Consider the following 18,872-nt stretch of genomic DNA (forward strand, 5'->3'; position numbering starts at 1 on the left):
CCCATGTTTCAGTTTTCTGAAAGGAATAAAGATTCATTTCGTTTTAAATGTTTGCTTTGTTTGCCAAAAACGAACTACATCACAGTCTACAAAACCTCGCCATCCAACCTGCAGAAGCATATTGAGGGATATAAACATTTTATTCCAAGAGAAAGCTTGCAACAAAGGTGTCTGTGCTTTTAGAGCTAGCAATAATGTGGCAATAGCTGTGCAGTCTGGTTAGTCAAATTACTTTCTATGGATTTGCCTGACGAGTTGCCGTAGCCTTGTCCACATCTAACGTTAACACATAGCTAGTTAACTTGGACACTGTTAGTTAGCATGTAAAGACAGCTACGTTAACATGAATAACGTTAACTTATCTGAAGTCCTTTCAGAAATATATATTTTAGCATAATCTTGCCAAATAAGCAGAATGTAGAAATCTTTCTTTTCTAGTAGCATTAGCTACCCAATATGATTTCGAGTCTGAAAAGAGCTTGCTAGCATGTCAGGTGGAGCCTCACTGACTAGCTAGCTTAACGTTAAACCACCATGATGGCACAGCATGCGTTCATCAGAAGGTAATCTTTGGGTCCTAGGCAAGCACAGGTTCTCAAAGATAGTTATCCATGCAGGAGCTAATGATATCCGCCTTCGTCAGTCTGAGGTTACCAAGAGTAACTTTGTAGAGGTGTTTAAATTAGCGAAGGCGATGTCCAATGCTGTAGTATGCTCTGGCCCCATCCCAATGCGGCGTGGCGATGTAGCTGACAGCAGGTTATGGTCACTGAACTGCTGGCTGTCCAGGTGATGCTCTGAAAACAGTGTGGGCTTTATAGATAATTGGGCTAATTTTGAGGGCACTGCTGACCTGTTAGGGCGGGACGGTATCCATCTCACTCGGGAAGGTGCTACTCTCATTTCCTGCAGCATAGGTCATAGTCTCAGAACAGGCCTAGCTAATTTCTGACAATCCAGAGCGAAGGCCAGGGAGCAGATGAACAGGCTAAACCGACTGTCTGCTAGCTGCAGAGTCGTCACTCAGGGTCCACTACATCGAGACTGTGTCTGTTCCCCGAGCTCAACAAAAAGGTAGAAATATTCAGAGAGTTTGTTCCAGTAACCTAATCAATATAAAATTAGATCATACTGACTCTACAGCCGCTGCCAGCACCTTTGATCTAAAGGTGGGGTTATTAAATATAAGATCTCTTACATCTAAAGCGCTAATGGTTAATGACCTTATTACTGATCAGGAGTTTAATGTACTTTGTTGAACTGAAACATGGATTAAGCCAAATGAATATATAGTATTAAATGAAGCTAGTCCTCCTAGATACAGTTATATACACCAGCCTCGTCAAACTGGCAGAGGAGGAGGCGTCACGGTTATTTATAATGATTATCTAGTTGTAACACAAAAACCTGGTTATAAATTTAATACATTTGAAGTTCTTCATACTCATATAATGTATGTGGCCTCGAAAAATAGGTCTACCCAGTTAATTCCGTTACTTATTATTTACAGGCCCCCGGGGCCATATTCTGAGTTTCTTTCTGAATTTGCAGATTTTATCTCAGATCTGGTTATTTCCTTAGACAAGGCTTTAGTTGTCGGAGATTTTAATATTCACTTCGATAACTCAGAAGACCCTTTAAAAACAGCGTTTGTGTCCATTTTAGATTCAGTAGGGATTAATCAGAATGTCATAGGACTGACCCATAATGGTGGTCACACCCTCGATCTAATACTAACATTCAGGTTAAACGTAGACAATATAGTCATACTTCCACAGTGTGAAGTTATCTCAGATCATTATCTCATCTCATTCAAACTATGTCTGAGTAATAATATATGCACCTCACCATGCTACTGTATTAAACGCGCATTCACGTCAACTACTGCACAGAGCTTTATAAATGATCTCCCAGAGTTATCAACTTTGGGTCACTGTCAGCCCCTGCAGAACTTGATCAGGCAACTGAATGCTTACAGTCAACGTTCTGCCATACTTTAGATAACGTAGCTCCTCTTAAAAGGAAAATGGTCAGAGACAAAAAAAATAGCACCCTGGTATAATGATGACACTTGCACTTTAAAAACAGACCACTCAAAAATTGGAACGTAAATGGCGTCAAACAAAATCGGTCGCGTTCAAATTAGCGTGGAAGGAGAGCTTCCTGAAGTATAAAAAAGCTCTTAGTGCTGCGAGATCAACATACTGTATCTCTCCTCCCTAATAGAAGATAACAAAAATAATCCTAGATTCCTATTTAATACTGTAGCAAAATGAACCAGGAATAAGTCCACTATAGACACATGCACACCTGCAGTATGTAGTAGCAACGACTTCATGAATTTTTTAATGACAAAATTGAGAATATCCGACAAAAAATTCAAACTACTAATTTAAGGTCAGACAATGTAAGTGAACCTGTAGTTAACAATATAACTGTATCAGATCAACAATTAGAATGTTTTACTCCCCTTAGAGAAACTGAATTACTTTCATTAATCTCGGCATCAAAAGCCTCAACTTGCGTACTAGATCCCTTACCTACACGTCTGTTCAAACAGATAATACCTGAAGTAATTGAACCGCTTCGAAAAATAATAAATTCTTCTCTTACGATTGGCTATGTACCCAAATCCTTTACACTAGCAGTTAACAAACCCCTGATTAAAAAACCTGACCTTGAGCCCTGTCAGCTGTCCAATATCGGCCAATATCAAACCTCCCCTTTATCTCTAAGATCCTTGAAAAAGCTGTGGCACAGCAGTTATGCTCATATTTACATAGGAATAACATCCATGAAATGTATCAGTCAGGATTTAGACCTCATCATAGCACAGAGACAGCTCTGGTTAAAGTAGTAAACGACCTACTGTTGGCGTCTGATCAGGGCTGTGTCTCGCTGCTTGTGTTGCTTGACCTTAGTGCAGCATTTGATACCATTGATCATTCCATTCTTCTGGACAGACTAGAAAATGTTGTGGGAGTTAAGGGAACGGCCCTCTCCTGGCTCAGGTCTTATTTAACTGATCGCTATCAGTATGTTGATGTAAATGGCGATTTTTCTAGACATACTGAGGTAAAGTTTGGTGTTCCACAAGGTTCTGTCTTGGGCCCACTGCTTTTTTCTTTATATATATATATATATATATTACTTCTGGGTGATATTATTCGTAAACATTATATTAGTTTCCACTGTTATGCTGATGACACACAGTTGTATGTTTCTGCAAAACCTGATGAGAGACACCAGCTTAATAGAATTGAGGAATGTGTGAAGGACATTAGACACTGGATGCTTATTAACTTCCTTCTGCTTAACTCTGATAAGACTGAAGTACTTGTACTAGGACCACATGCAGCTAGAAGTAAGTTTTCTGATTACACAGTAACTCTGGATGGCCTTTCTGTTTCTTCACATGCAGCAGTAAAAGACCTCGGGGTGATTATTGACCCCAGTCTTTCATTTGAAACTCACATTGATAACATCACCCAGATAGCTTTCTTTCATCTCAGAAATATTGCTAAGATAAGAAATTTAATGTCACTACATGATGCGGAAAAAATAGTTCATGCTTTCGTTACCTCCAGGTTGGATTATTGTAATGCCTTACTGTCTGGATGTTCCAATAAGTGCATAAACAAGCTCCAGTTAGTTCAAAATGCAGCAGCAAGAGTCCTTACTAGAACTAGAAAATATGACCACATCACCCCTGTCTTATCCATACTGCATCGGCTCCCAATCAAATTTCGTATCGATTATAAAATACTACCATTGACCTTTAAAGCACTGAATGGTCTTGCACCACAGTACCTGAGTGAACTTCTGCTCCTCAATGACCCACCATGCCTACTTAGATCAAAAGGTGCAGGCTATCTGCTGGTACCTCGTATAGTGAAGGCTACATCAGGGGGCAGAGCCTTTTCTTACAAAGCCCCACAGTTATGGAACAGCCTTCCAAGTAATGTTCGGGAATCAGACACAGTCTCAGCGTTTAAGTCTAGGCTGTTTAGTCTAGACTTAGCATCTCTGTTTAGTCAAGCCTTTTGTTAATGGTGTTTATGAGGTAAAGGTGTAGATCTGGAGGGTCCTCAGACAGAGTGTTTTGGTAAACTGGGATGTATGGATGCTGTCAGTCCCCCACTCACTTGCTCACTCGAGTTTGTTGACGGTGTAATGGCTGGCTGCTTTATGTCCCGGGGCTCCCTCATGCCTGTGTTACCTTCTGGCCTCTCCCCTTTTAATTATGCTGTCATAGTTAGTTGCCGGAGTCCCTGCTTGTACTCAGCGCAATATGTATACTGTTCCTACTTATTCAGGTGACACTGGGCATACCTAACAACCTGTGTTTTCTCTCCCCCCCCAAATCTGTCCCTCTGAGTTACATGTTGGTCCTGGGATCGAGATGCTGACCTCTTCTGCTCCTCAGACCTGCCTGATCCATCCTGGTGCCATGTCTGGTTGGAGTCTCATCGCATCACTCCTGTGGAGGACGGCCGCATGTGGACAGTTGAAAGTCACACCTGGAGGACACTCTGGACACTTACAGTAATGCTTTTATGGCTGAGGACTACAGTTGACTTACTAACTTTAGGGACTGCAGTTGTCATGAACAGTTTTGCACTCAAGTTTCCATCAATGAAGAGTTTATAACATCAACGAAACTGACTTCATGTTAAAACTGTTAATGTTATAGTCATGTTGTCTGTTGTTGCCCAAATGAGGATGGGTTCCCTTTTGAGTCTGGTTCCTCTCGAGGTTTCTTCCTCATGTTGTCTGAGGGAGTTTTTCCTTGCCACCATTGCCACAGGCTTGCTCACTGGGGATAGATTAGGGATAAAATTAGCTCATGTTTTAAGTCGTTCAAATTCTGTAAAGCTGCTTTACGACGTTTATTGTTAAAAGCGCAATACAAATAAACTTGACATTTTGTGAATTCACATTTCTGTCTTTGGTAACGGCATTAGGTTTTGTAAGCGTTGTGGCAATAATACAACGATGCATTGACAGAAAATATACTTTTAATACTTAAGTATTTTTACAAGCAAGTACTTCAGTACTTTAACTTAAGTAAAAATTTGACTGGACAACTTTCACTTATGTCGGAGTAACATGTGACCAGTGGGATCTGTACTTTGACTTAAGTAATGAAGTTGGGTACTTTGTCCACCTCTGATCACCACCAAAAGTACTTTCGATTGATGGAATCAGAAAAGTGTCCAAAATTTCAATGTACACCTGTGCATTTACTGTAGAGGTAATGACTGCCATCTCCCCAGGTCCTTTACCGGACATGCAATCCCATATAATCACTGACTGTGGAAATTTGCATGTTTTCTTCAGGCAGTCATCTTTATATGTTTCATTGGAACGACACCAAACAAAAGTTCCAGCATCATCTCCTCGGCCAATGCAGATTCATGATTCATCACTGAATATCACTTTCATCCACAGTCCATGACTGCTTCTCCTTAGGCCACTGGAACCTTGTTTTCTTTTGTTTCGGTGTTAACGATGGTTTACGTTCGGCTTTTCTGTATGTAAATCCCATTTCCTTCAGCCAATTTCTTCCAGTTTGGTCACAAACATCGATTCCTGTTTCTGCCCATTTGTTTTTCATTTCTTTTGTTGTGCATTTTCTATTTTCAAGGCATACTGCTTTGAGTTTCCTGTCCTGACACTTTGAGATCTTCTTTGGTGTACCTGTATGTTTCCCTTTTACAAACTTCCCATTTTGTTTGTACTTGCTCCAAATTTTAGACATAGCTGACTGGGAAACAACCAACATCTTTTGCCACACTCCATGTTGAATTACCTTCTTTAAGAAGTTTTATAATCCTTTCAACTGACAGTTCTCTTGTTGGGACCATGTTTCCTATCAATGAGCCAGGGGCAACAGTTCGTTAAGGTCTACAAGAATGCGCTTTTAAAGAAGAACCGAAGGCAAATTTTTTTATCATCAAAATTCTATTTCTCTCATTTTATTAAATATAGGAATGCATTTTTTATCACTGTTTTGTCACTGCTATAGCAAGTTATGAGTGTTTGAAATATGCTCTGTAATATATCAGTCCATATGTCAAAGCAATGGCTGTAAACGAGATTCGCTGAGACCTGTGCGAGACATCATAGGACGGAAGTAAAACGTACAGTGGAAATCAAAGTGACCGACATCTGCCAATGTTATCAAATGCTGATGTAATCAAGCTGGAAGTTTTGTTTGTTTTGATAGCAATCAGGAAAGTTTGAAAAAAGTAGGCAGTAATAGTCATTTAAACTTGTTTTTGTGCAATATTTCGTTTGAAAAACAGTTTTCAAAATGGCGGCACTGACACCTGGCTGACACTTCATGTTTCGAAGTCTCGCACAAGTCTCGTGAAGATCGCGCGGATAAGCGACGCCTGCCGTGGACCAAACAATCTAAATTCAACATGGCTAAAAAGCAAATAGGCCGATAAGTCTCATCTCATTATCTCTAGCCGCTTTATCCTGTTCTACAGGGTCGCAGGCAAGCTGGAGCCTATCCCAGCTGACTACGGGCGAAAGGCGGGGTACATCCTGGACAAGTCGCCAGGTCATCACAGGGCTGACACATAGACACAGACAACCATTCACACTCACACCTACGGTCAATTTAGAGTCACCAGTTAACCTAACCTGCATGTCTTTGGACTGTGGGGGAAACCGGAGCACCCGGAGGAAACCTACGCGGACACGGGGAGAACATGCAAACTCCGCACAGAAAGGCCCTCGCCGGCCCCGGGGCTCGAACCCAGGACCTTCTTGCTGTGAGGCGACAGCGCTAACCACTACACCACCGTGCCGCCCTAGGCCGATAAGTATAATATTTAATTGCAATTAGTTGCCAATACAAGTCACTATATAAGGTTACTAAAACGTAATTAAATAACACGTTAATTAAGAAATAAAGCAAGTTCAAAAATGACTTCAGTTCTCCTTTAACTGCAGACTAATTTGCATATTCAAGCTTGTGCAGTTTTTGAAATCTAAGTTATAGGGCGATTCCATCATTTTTTCCCCTCATCATTGAGTGATTCCATAATTTTTTCCTCTACTTGAGCTTAAAAAAAAAGTGCCATTAATTACAACAATTTCATTTCTTTTTTTTTAGGTATATTTTACAAAAGCCAGAATGTGCAGCTGTTAAATAAAATTATTTTGTGTCATATCTGTGGTTTATTTTTTTGCTACAAAGTAAAACAGCTGAATGAACATCCTCCAAGAGTAGTGATTCCATAGTTTTTGCCAGGGGTCATACACAACTCCAATACATACAGCCATCTTCTGCTGCCACCAACAAATGGTTTTCCAGCATGGTGCTCCGTGACAAATGAGGATACAGAAACTAAAGAAAATGAAAAAAGTATCTCATCAGTACCTCCCTATACTGCAATAACAGTGAAAAGACTTTCAATATACACTTGGTACTTCGAACCTTAATATTTTGAAATTGTATATCTGAAAAATAAATTCATCTACCTCTACATAAGAAGTCTACTTCTTCACGTTACACAGATGTACAGATAAGGTGACAAATTAAAGGAAAAAACAATGGTTCCCTTAAAAGGAAAGGTCACTGCTGTCCTATGATGAAACCTGCCGATCTTGCAGGGAGTTTCTTCCAAGTAAAACTGTCCTATCCTTAGGGAACAAGGGCACTGAAGAGTTTAAAGCAGTGTTTCTCAACCACCAGGCCGCCATCTAGTGGGCCGCAATTTTTTTTTCCCCAAGTTGAAGCTAATTTTTATTTGTAGTAGGGTACAATTGCTGGGTTGCATCTGACATCACATCCGCTTCATTAAGCTACAGTCACACTACAGCTCGCGATGCTTTGCGATGGGTTATCAATGTAAATGAGGCATTTTGGTGGCGATATACACGTGAGCTAAAAGTTGTGGTCACACAGCAGGCAAACACTTCACTGTCACACCTTCACGTGATTGGGTCTGACACAGCTCGAGCGGCCACACACGCTCACGGAGTGCGTCGTGTGCGTTCTTGGGACCCAGTTGTTATGGGAAACACCTGATACTGATTTGAGTGCAATCATCATGCACAGATACAGAAGTTGTTTTCACGGAGGTGTTGCAAAGTATCATCATTATCACGGTTACGTTTGTTTCTAGCCATGTTTATAACGCTGTTTAAATACTCTGCTTTATGATTCTGATTTCTGTTTTGCGTTCGTTTTTGTAAATATCACACCTGCTAATAAACACTCTTCCTGCACTTAGATCCATCTACCACCATCTATCTTATGTTCTGATCCCCAGATCTTTAACCCAGCCACACATAAAAAGTTATACGCCTCCATGCTCCTCCAGATTTTCATCTGTGTGTCTGTGTAGAACGATGTCTGCAGCACCAGGTAGTTTGAGATGTCGGGGAACTCAACGGATGGATAATTTTCCAACTCCGAGGAAAAATCCTTCTTTCTTAGCGTGTAAGGATCTAATCCCATTGAGTGGTTTCTATATCCACTTCTTGGTTTTAATAACTTGCTTGTTTTCTGTACACAAACATTGCAATAAATTCTCGTGTTAATGGACCAAACTCCACTTTTGGATCATTAATCCCTTTTGACTGAGAATGCCCTGCACGTAGGGTTTTATGTTGGCTTCTGGCACATCCATACAGTTTTAAATACAATACCTACAATGAAAAACTTTTTCTTTTTAATTGCACTTAATTCCTAGGCTCCCATCCACCTTGGTGTTTGTCCTGTTTTGTCGCGTTACAAGCTGGAATTTAAATGGATTTTTTGGGGGGTTAGCACCATTTGATTTACATAAGATGCCTACCACTTTAAAAGGTACAAATTGTTGGGCTTTTTTTTAATTGTGACACAAACAATAATTAAGATGAAAAAAAAAACAGAAATCTGGAGTGTGCATAGGTATTCACCCCCTTTCATATGAAACCCCTAAATAAGAGCTGCTCCAACCAATTCACTTCATAAGTCACAGAATTGGTTGGTTAAGATCCACCTGTGTGCAAAGTGTCACATGACCTGTCACATGATGTCTGAATAAATCAACCTGTTCTGGAAGGACCCTGACTCTGCAATACTACTAAGCAAGCAACATGAAAACCAAGGAGCCTCCAAACAGGTCAGAGACAAAGTTGTGGAAAAGTAAAGTATAGATCAGGGTTGGGTTATAAAAAATATCCCAAACTTTGAATATCCCAGGGAGCACCATTAAATCCATTATAGCAAAATGGAAAGAATATGGCACCACTACAAACCTGACAAGAGAAGGCCGCCCACCAAAACTCACAGACCGGGCAAGGAGGGCATTGATCAGAGATGCAACAAAGACACCAAAGATAACACTGAAGGAGCTGCAGAGATCCAGAGCGGAGATGGGAGTATCTGTCCATAGGACCATTTTAAGTCGTACACTCCACAGAGTGGGGCTTGATGGAAGAGTGGCCAGAAAAAAGTCATTGCTTAAGAAAACACGTTTGGAGTTTGACCAATAGCATGTGGCAGACTCCCCAAACACATGGAAGAAGATTCTCTGGTCAAATGAGACTAGAATTGACATTTTTGGCCGTCATGGGAAATGCCATGTGTGGCACAAACCCAACACCCTGAGAACACCATTCCTACAGTGAAGCATGGTGGTGGCAGTATCATGCTATGAGGATATTTTTCATCTGCAGGGACAGGAAAGCTGGTCAGGACTGAAGGAAAGATGGATGGCATTAAATGCAGGGCAATTCTGGAGGAAAAGCTGTTTGAGCCGGCCAGAGGTTTGAGACTGGGACGAAGGTTCACATTCCAGCAGGACAATGACTCTAAACATACTGCTAAAGCTCCACTGGAGTGGTTTAAAGGGAAACATTTAAATGTCTTGGAATGGCCTAGTTAAAGCCCAGACCTCATTCCAATTGAGAATCTGTGGCATAACTTGAAGATTGCTGTACACCAATGCAGCCCATCTAACTTGAAGGAGTTGGAGCGGTTTTGCCTTGAGGAATGGGCAAAAATCCTAGTGGCTAGATGTGCTAAGCTAATAGAGACATGCCCCAAGATACTTGCAGCTGTAATTGCAGCAAAAGGTGGCTCTACAAAAGAATCAACTTTGGGGGGTGAATACCCATGCACACTCCAGATTTCTGTTTTTTTCATCTTAATTATTGTTTCTGTCACAATAAAACACCATTTTTCACCTTTAAAGTGGTCGGCATGTTGTGTAAATCAAATGGTGCCAACCCTTCAAAAATCCATTTTAATTCCAGCTTGTAATGCGACAAAACAGGACAAACACCAAGGGGGATGAATACTTTTGCAAGACACTGTATACTAAAACAATTATCCACCCCATGCTCAGTGAATATTGGTGAATAATGACCTTGACTTCGTCTCAGGTATTATTTAAATAATATTGGCTGGAGTTGAGTGGTACATCAGATGTATTCTATTCAGCTAGCATGACACTGAACGAACCAAAGACGAGTTCAATATCATGCTAGCTGAATGTAATATATCTGATATACCACAAAAAAAGCCAGCTATTATTACTACTACTACTCACACACACATACACATTATATATATATATATATATATTCCTTTCAGGTGTTCAACACGTCTTCCTCTTTCAAAATTCTCTCAAAATCTTCCATATTTAACAAAGCAAACCTGGCGGCCATGTTTGTTTACAAATTGTCACAGTCACTCGCTAGCGGGGAAGTTTTACATCACCAACATGTCTCTTTTCCAGTTTTTCGATAACCATTGGTACGTTTTTCTCTTGTAAATATACATAAAGAACATCTAATAAAGTTTTGGTAGCCTTTCGGGCGTTCAACACGTCTTTCTCTTTCCCGGCGAACAAAGAAATGCTTCTGCGCATGTGCAGCAGAAAACTTTCATTGGATATTCTCATTGGCGCCGATGTGTGACGTTATGTTGTCTTGACAACCATGCAATATTGTAAACCGTATTCAACGCTCATTTTCCATTGGGTACAATGGCATAATACACATAGGATAAGCGATATGCTAATAATATTGCATGCTATCGAACTAAGTGAACGGAACCCGCTAGAAGGGAATAGAACAAGTTTTTATTCCATCGGAATAAAAAAAAAAAAAAAAGTGTCCTGTATGGATAATAAATCACCGATTTTCACTTTGCCTTCAGCGAATAATTGTTAATTAACTAGAATTTGACGTACTTTTTCGCTAATGATATTAGCAACTGTAATCACTGCTAGTCTAACCCGAAATTAACGAAGAAAACAGACTAAATTAGTTAATTATAGCCAGTTAATGTTAGTATAAAATGACCATGCCTAATTTTACACAAATCTTTGTTCACTCCAGCATGTTTAAATATTTTACTGAAGAAGTAGAACCAGGGTGCTTATCCTCAAGTCCCACTCTGCAGTCCGGTGTGACTTCTAATTATTTGAAAAGAGAACCTACACTCTCAAAAGTTTGGACATCCCTGATACACAGCATCAGCAAGATGAGACCTTTCTGATTTGTACTAATACTCTAAATATAAATGTAAGGAATATACTTTTTTCCCCTCCTGGAAATGCAAGTCAATAAGAGTACAAGGATTCAATTTTAATAATATTTAAGTATAAATATGCCAAACTAATACTTAAATATAGCAACACAGTACAATGAAACACAGTACAATGCAACGACGTGTAAAGTTCACAGATGACACGACCGTGGTCGGACTTATCTCGGGCGAGGAGGGTGATCTAGCATACAGGGATGAGATGGAGCGGCTGTCAGAGTGGTGCAAAGTCAACAATCTGCTCCTCAATACCACCAAAACAAAGGAGCTGGTTACTGACTTTAGGAAAAACAAAGCTGACATCCAGCCACTCATCATCAATGGGGTCTGTGTGGAGAGGGTTCCAGTGTTCAGGTTTCTCGGCATCGAGCTGGAGAACGACCTAAACTGGAGTGCCAACGCCAAGGAGCTGCTGAAGAAGGCGCAGCAGAGACTGTACTTTCTGAGAATCCGCAGAAAGAACTGTCCCCCCCAAAATCTGCTCTGGGCCTTCTATCACTACTCAATAGAGAGTGTGCTCACATACGGACTGTGTGTTTGGTACGGCAGCTGCACATCCTCAGAGAAGAAGGCGCTCCACAGGGTCGTTAGGGCAGCAGAGAAAACAATAGGCTGCCCCCTCCCCACCCTGGAACAGATTTACACCTCCAGATACAGCAGGAAAGCAATGGACATTTTAAAAGACTCTTCACACCCCGGTCATTGTCTCTTCCAGCTTTTGCCATCAGGTAAGCGATACAAAGCAATGAAAACCAGGACAAACCGCCTAAAAAACAGTTTCTATCCCAAAGCAATCATGGTTTTAAACTCAAATGTGCAATATATAGGTGTGTGTGTGTGTGTGTGTGTGCGTGCGCGTGTGTGTGTGTGTGTATTGTATTATACACACATATATACATATACACACACATATATACATATGCACACATTATACACACACACGCACATACATATATATATATATATATATATATATATATATATATATATATATATATATATATATATATATATATACATATACACACATACATACATATACACATACATACACACACATGCATACATACATATACAGTTAGGTCCATAAATATTTGGACAGAGACATTTTTCTAATTGTGGTTCTGTACATTACCACAATGAATTTTGAACAAAACAATTCAGATGCAGTTGAAGTTCAGACTTTCAGCTTTAATTCAGTGGGTTGAACAATATGATTGCATAAAAATGTGAGGAACTAAAGCATTTTTAAACACAATCCCTTCATTTCAGGGGCTCAAAAGTAATTGGACAAATTAAATAATTCTAAATAAAATGTTCATTTCTAATACTTGGTTGAAAACCCTTTGTTGGCAATGACTGCCTGAAGTCTTGAACTCATGGACATCACCAGACGCTGTGTTTCCTCCTTTTTAATGCTCTGCCAGGCCTTTACTGCAGCGGTTTTCAGTTGCTGTTTGTTTGTGGGCCTTTCTGTCTGAAGTTTAGTCTTTAACAAGTGAAATGCATGCTCAATTGGGTTGAGATCAGGTGACTGACTTGGCCATTCAAGAATATTCCACTTCTTCGCTTTAATAAACTCCTGGGTTGCTTTGGCTTTATGTTTTGGGTCATTGTCCATCTGTATTATGAAACGCCGACCAATCAGTTTGGCTGCATTTGAACACACAGTATGTCTCTGAATACCTCAGAATTCATCCGGCTGCTTCTGTCCTGTGTCACATCATCGATAAACACTAGTGACCCAGTGCCACTGGCAGCCATGCATGCCCAAGCCATCACACTGCCTCCGCCGTGTTTTACAGATGATGTGGTATGCTTTGGATCATGAGCTGTACCACGCCTTCACCATACTTTTTTTCTTTCCATCATTCTGGTAGAGGTTGATCATGGTTTAATCTGTCCAAAGAATGTTCTTCCAGAACTGTGCTGGCTTTTTTTTAGATGTTTTTTAGCAAAGTCCAATCTAGCCTTTTTATTCTTGAGGCTTATGAGTGGCTTGCACCGTGCAGTGAACCCTCTGTATTTACTTTCATGCAGTCTTCTCTTTATGGTAGATTTGGATATTGATACGCCTACCTCCTGGAGTGTGTTGTTCACTTGGTTGGCTGTTGTGAAGGGGCTTCTCTTCACCATGGAAATTATTCTGCAATCATCCACCACTGTTGTCTTCTGTGGGCGTCCAGGTCTTTTTGCATTGATGAGTTCACCAGTGCTTTCTTTCTTCCTCAGGATGTACCAAACTGTAGATTTTGCCACTCCTAATATTGTAGCAATTTCTCAGATGGGTTTTTTCTGTTTTCGCAGCTTAAGGATGGCTTGTTTCACCTGCATGGAGAGCTCCTTTGACCGCATGTTTTCTTCACAGCAAAATCATCCAAATGCAAGCACCACACTTCAAATCAACTCCAGGCCTTTTATCTGCTTAATTGAGAATGACATAACGAAGGAATTGCCCACACCTGCCCATGAAATAGCCTTTGAGTCAATTGTCCAATTACTTTTGGTCCCTTTAAAAACAGGGTGGCACATGTTAAGGAGCTGAAACTCCTAAACCGTTCATCCAATTTTAATGTGGATACCCTCAAATGAAAGCTGAAAGTCTGGACTTTATGTCCATGTCCATTATATAACTATAACTTGAATATGTTTCAGTGAACAGGTAAAAAAACTAAATTTGTGTCAGTGTCCAAATATATATGGACCTAAGTCTGTCTGTGTGTGTGTGTGTGTGTGTGTGTGTGTGTGTGTGTGTGTGTGTGTGTGTGTGCACGCGCACGCGTGTGTCTGTCTGTCTGTCTCTGTCTGTCTAGATAGATAGATAGATAGAGAGAGAGAGAGAGAGAGAGATATACACACACACACACAACCCCGATTCCAAAAAAGTTGGGACAAAGTACAAATTGTAAATAAAAAAGGAATGCAATAATTTACAAATCTCAAAAACTGATATTGTATTCACAATAGAACATAGACAACATATCAAAATGTCGAAAGTGAGACATTTTGAAATTTCATGCCAAATATTGGCTCATTTGAAATTTCATGACAGCAACACATCTCAAAAAAGTTGGGACAGGGGCAATAAGAGGCTGGAAATGTTAAAGGTACAAAAAAGGAACAGCTGGAGGACCAAATTGCAACTCATTAGGTCAATTGGCAATAGGTCATTAACATGACTGGGTATAAAAAGAGCATCTTGGAGTGGCAGCGGCTCTCAGAAGTAAAGATGGGAAGAGGATCACCAATCCCCCCAATTCTGCGCCGACAAATAGTGGAGCAATATCAGAAAGGAGTTCGACAGTGTAAAATTGCAAAGAGTTTGAACATATCACCATCTACAGTGCATAATATCATCAAAAGATTCAGAGAATCTGGAAGAATCTCTGTGCGTAAGGGTCAAGGCCGGAAAACCATACTGGGTGCCCGTGATCTTCGGGCCCTTAGACGGCACTGCATCACATACAGGCAGGCTTCTGTATTGGAAATCACAAAATGGGCTCAGGAATATTTCCAGAGAACATTATCTGTGAACACAATTCACCATGCCATCCGCCGTTGCCAGCTAAAACTCTATAGTTCAAAGAAGAAGCCGTATCTAAACATGATCCAGAAGCGCAGACGTCTTCTCTGGGCCAAGGCTCATTTAAAATGGACTGTGGCAAAGTGGAAAACTGTTCTGTGGTCAGACGAATCAAAATTTGAAGTTCTTTATGGAAATCAGGGACGCCGTGTCATTCGGACTAAAGAGGAGAAGGACGACCCAAGTTGTCATCAGTGCTCAGTTCAGAAGCCTGCATCTCTGATGGTATGGGGTTGCATTAGTGCGTGTGGCATGGGCAGCTTACACATCTGGAAAGACACCGTCAATGCTGAAAGGTATATCCAGGTTCTACAGCAACATATGCTCCCATCCAGACGACGTCTCTTTCAGGGAAGACCTTGCATTTTCCAACATGACAATGCCAAACCACATACTGCATCAATTACAGCATCATGGCTGTGTAGAAGAAGGGTCCGGGTACTGAACTGGCCAGCCTGCAGTCCAGATCTTTCACCCATAGAAAACATTTGGCGCATCATAAAACAGAAGATACGACAAAAAAGACCTAAGACAGTTGAGCAACTAGAATCCTACATTAGACAAGAATGGGTTAACATTCCTATCCCTAAACTTGAGCAACTTGTCTCCTCAGTCCCCAGATGTTTACAGACTGTTGTAAAGAGAAAAGGGGATGTCTCACAGTGGTAAACATGGCCTTGTCCCAACTTTTTTGAGATGTGTTGTTGTCATGAAATTTAAAAATCACCTAATTTTTCTCTTTAAATGATACATTTTCTCAGTTTAAACATTTGATATGTCATTTATGTTCTATTCTGAATAAAATATGGAATTTTGAAACTTCCACATCATTGCATTCCGTTTTTATTTACAATTTGTACTTTGTCCCAACTTATTTATTTATATATATATATATATATATATATATATATATATATATATATATATATGTGTGTGTGTGTGTGTGTGTGTGTGTGTGTGTACACACACGCTGGTCATATAATTAGAATATCATGAAAAAGTTGATTTATTTCAGTAATTCCATTCAAAAAGTGAAACTTGTATATTATATTCATTCATTACACACAGACTGATATATTTCAAGTGTTTATTTCTTTTAATTTTGATGATTATAACTGACAACTAATGAAAATCCCAAATTCAGTATCTCAGAAAATTAGAATATTGTGAAAAGGTTCAATATTGAAGACACCTGGTGCCGCACTCTAATCAGCTAATTAACTCAAAACCCCTGCAAAGGCTTTTAAATGGTCTCTCAGTCTCATTCTGTAGGCGACACAATCATGGGGAAGACTGCTGACTTGACGGTTGTCCAAAAGACGGCCATTGACACCTTGTACAAGGAGGGCAAGACACAAAAGGTCATTGCTAAAGAGGCTGGCTGTTCACAGGGCTCTGTGTCCAAGCACATTAATAGAGAGGCAAAGGGAAGGAAAAGATGTGGTAGAAAAAAGTGGACAAGCAATAGGGATAACCGCACCCTGGAGAGGATTGTGAAACAAAACCCATTCAAAAATGTGGGGGAGATTCACAAAGAGTGGACTGCAGCTGGAGTCAGTGCTTCAAGAACCACCACGCACAGACGTATGCAAGACATGGGTTTCAGCTGTCGCATTCCTTGTGTCAAGCCACTCTTGAACAAGAGACAGCGTCAGAAGCATCTCACCTGGGCTAAAGACAAAAAGGACTGGACTGCTGCTGAGTGGCCCAAAGTTATGTTCTATGATGAAAGTAAATTTTGCATTTCCTTTGGAAATCAAGGTCCCAGAGTCTGGAGGAAGAGAGGAGAGGCACAGAATCCACATTGCTTGAGGTCCAGTGTAAAGTTTCTACAGTCAGTGATGGGTTGAGGTGCCATGTCATCTGCTGGTGTTGGTCCACTGTGTTTTCTGAGGTCCAAGGTCAACGCAGCCGTCTACCAGGAAGTTTTAGAGCACTTCATGCTTCCTGCTGCTGACCAACTTTATGGAGATGCAGATTTCATTTTCCAACAGGACTTGGCACCTGCACACAGTGCCAAAGCTACCAGTACCTGGTTTAAGGACCATGGTATCCCTGTTCTTAATTGGCCAGCAAACTCGCCTGACCTTAACCCCATAGAAAATCTATGGGGTATTGTGAAGAGGAAGATGCGATACACCAGACCCAACAATGCAGAAGAGCTGAAGGCCACTATCAGAGCGACCTGGGCTCTCATAACACCTGAGCAGTGCCACAGACTGATCGACTCCATGCCACGCCGCATTGCTGCAGTAATTCAGGCAAAAGGAGCCCCAACTAAGTATTGAGTGCTGTACATGCTCATACTTTTCATGTTCATACTTTTCAGTTGGCCAACATTTCTAAAAATCCTTTTTTTGTATTGGTCTTAAGTAATATTCTAATTTTCTGAGATACTGAATTTGGGATTTTCATTAGTTGTCAGTTATAATCATCAAAATTAAAAGAAATAAACATTTGAAATATATCAGTCTGCGTGTAATGAATGAATATAATATACAAGTTTCACTTTTTGAATGGAATTACTGAAATAAATCACGTGTGTGTGTATGCACACACACATATATATAAATAATCAGCTGGATAGTACAGTGGTAATGCTCACTGACTACGACGCGGGAGATCGGGGTTCGAATCTCGGTCGGGGCAAAAAACATCATCCAGTAAGGGTCCTTAGGCCTATATCAGCCTACCTCAGGAATGAGTGAAGACATAACTAATAGAGTCATACCGGCTCAGACGTCGCCCGGGTCAACAAGGTCTGCGTCAGTTGCTAGGGAACCAGGGCAAACTGATGAGAAATGGGCTACTGGAACAAGACATCAATGGACGAGGACAGAAAATACGGATTTGCTGGAATGCTACTATACAAGCCATCCCAGAGAGAGGGGATACATGCAGTGAATGTGGGACCATTGGATACTTCGAAACCCACAATCAAGGCTAACAAAGAAACAGCTATTAGCCCAGTGTTCCAACATCTGTATTCGAAATCTACTATCACAACTAGAGATTAATGAAATACAACAATGATGCTACGGCAAGGAAGACAGGTCATCATCATCCCCCACAACCAGAGATTGGGTACCAAGCCCCAACAGCCTCAACACAAGAGCTGCTGACCTGAGAAGGAAGATCGTGACCCAACTGGAAACCTGGAGCCCCCGACGAATACCGAAGCTGAGTTGCCAAGTACCTTCAGAAGATCTACTAGTAGATGTGAATGCTGCTCTGAAGACAATCTCCACAAGAACCATCACTGAGACCAACAAGCTGATACACAGTACAGCAACAGTAATCATGGAGATGCTTGGACACAAGGTGGGCTCGGGACATAACAAACAGTATCCACCATGGAAGAGACGATTAGAACTACAGAAAGGGAACATGGTGAATAAAGGGGCACCCAGGAAGTACAACTCACTCTCCATACCAGAGGCACTCGAAACTGCCAAACAGCGACTAACAGCTCTGGCCACCCGTTTGAAGAGATACACCAAGGAGGGAGAGGCCAGGAGAATAAACAAGCTGTTCTCCACTGAACCAGCCAAGGTGTACTCTCAGTGGCAGGGGAACAACAACCGGTCAGACCCACCAAGAGCTGAGGTGGAAAAATACTGGAAAGACATATGGGAAAGAAAGGCATCACACAACACCGATGCCCAATGGTTAGTGGACCTAAGAGCTGACCACAACAAGAACCAGTAACCATCTCAATGGCAGACGTCC

The 18,872-nt window shown here is 40.9% G+C and overlaps 1 protein-coding gene across 1 annotated transcript in view; it reads right to left on the reverse strand.

The window, feature by feature from the left end:
- The window catches only part of gsap (gamma-secretase activating protein), a 119,905-nt gene that overhangs the window by 58,604 nt on the left and 42,429 nt on the right, over positions 1-18,872 (reverse strand). The window contains exon 7 of the mRNA XM_060914273.1: positions 7,294-7,363. Coding sequence (XP_060770256.1) covers positions 7,294-7,363 — 70 coding nt within the window. The remainder of the gene's footprint in view (positions 1-7,293; positions 7,364-18,872) is intronic.

This window comes from Neoarius graeffei, chromosome 2, assembly GCF_027579695.1.
Source record: "Neoarius graeffei isolate fNeoGra1 chromosome 2, fNeoGra1.pri, whole genome shotgun sequence".
Lineage (NCBI taxonomy): Eukaryota > Metazoa > Chordata > Actinopteri > Siluriformes > Ariidae > Neoarius > Neoarius graeffei.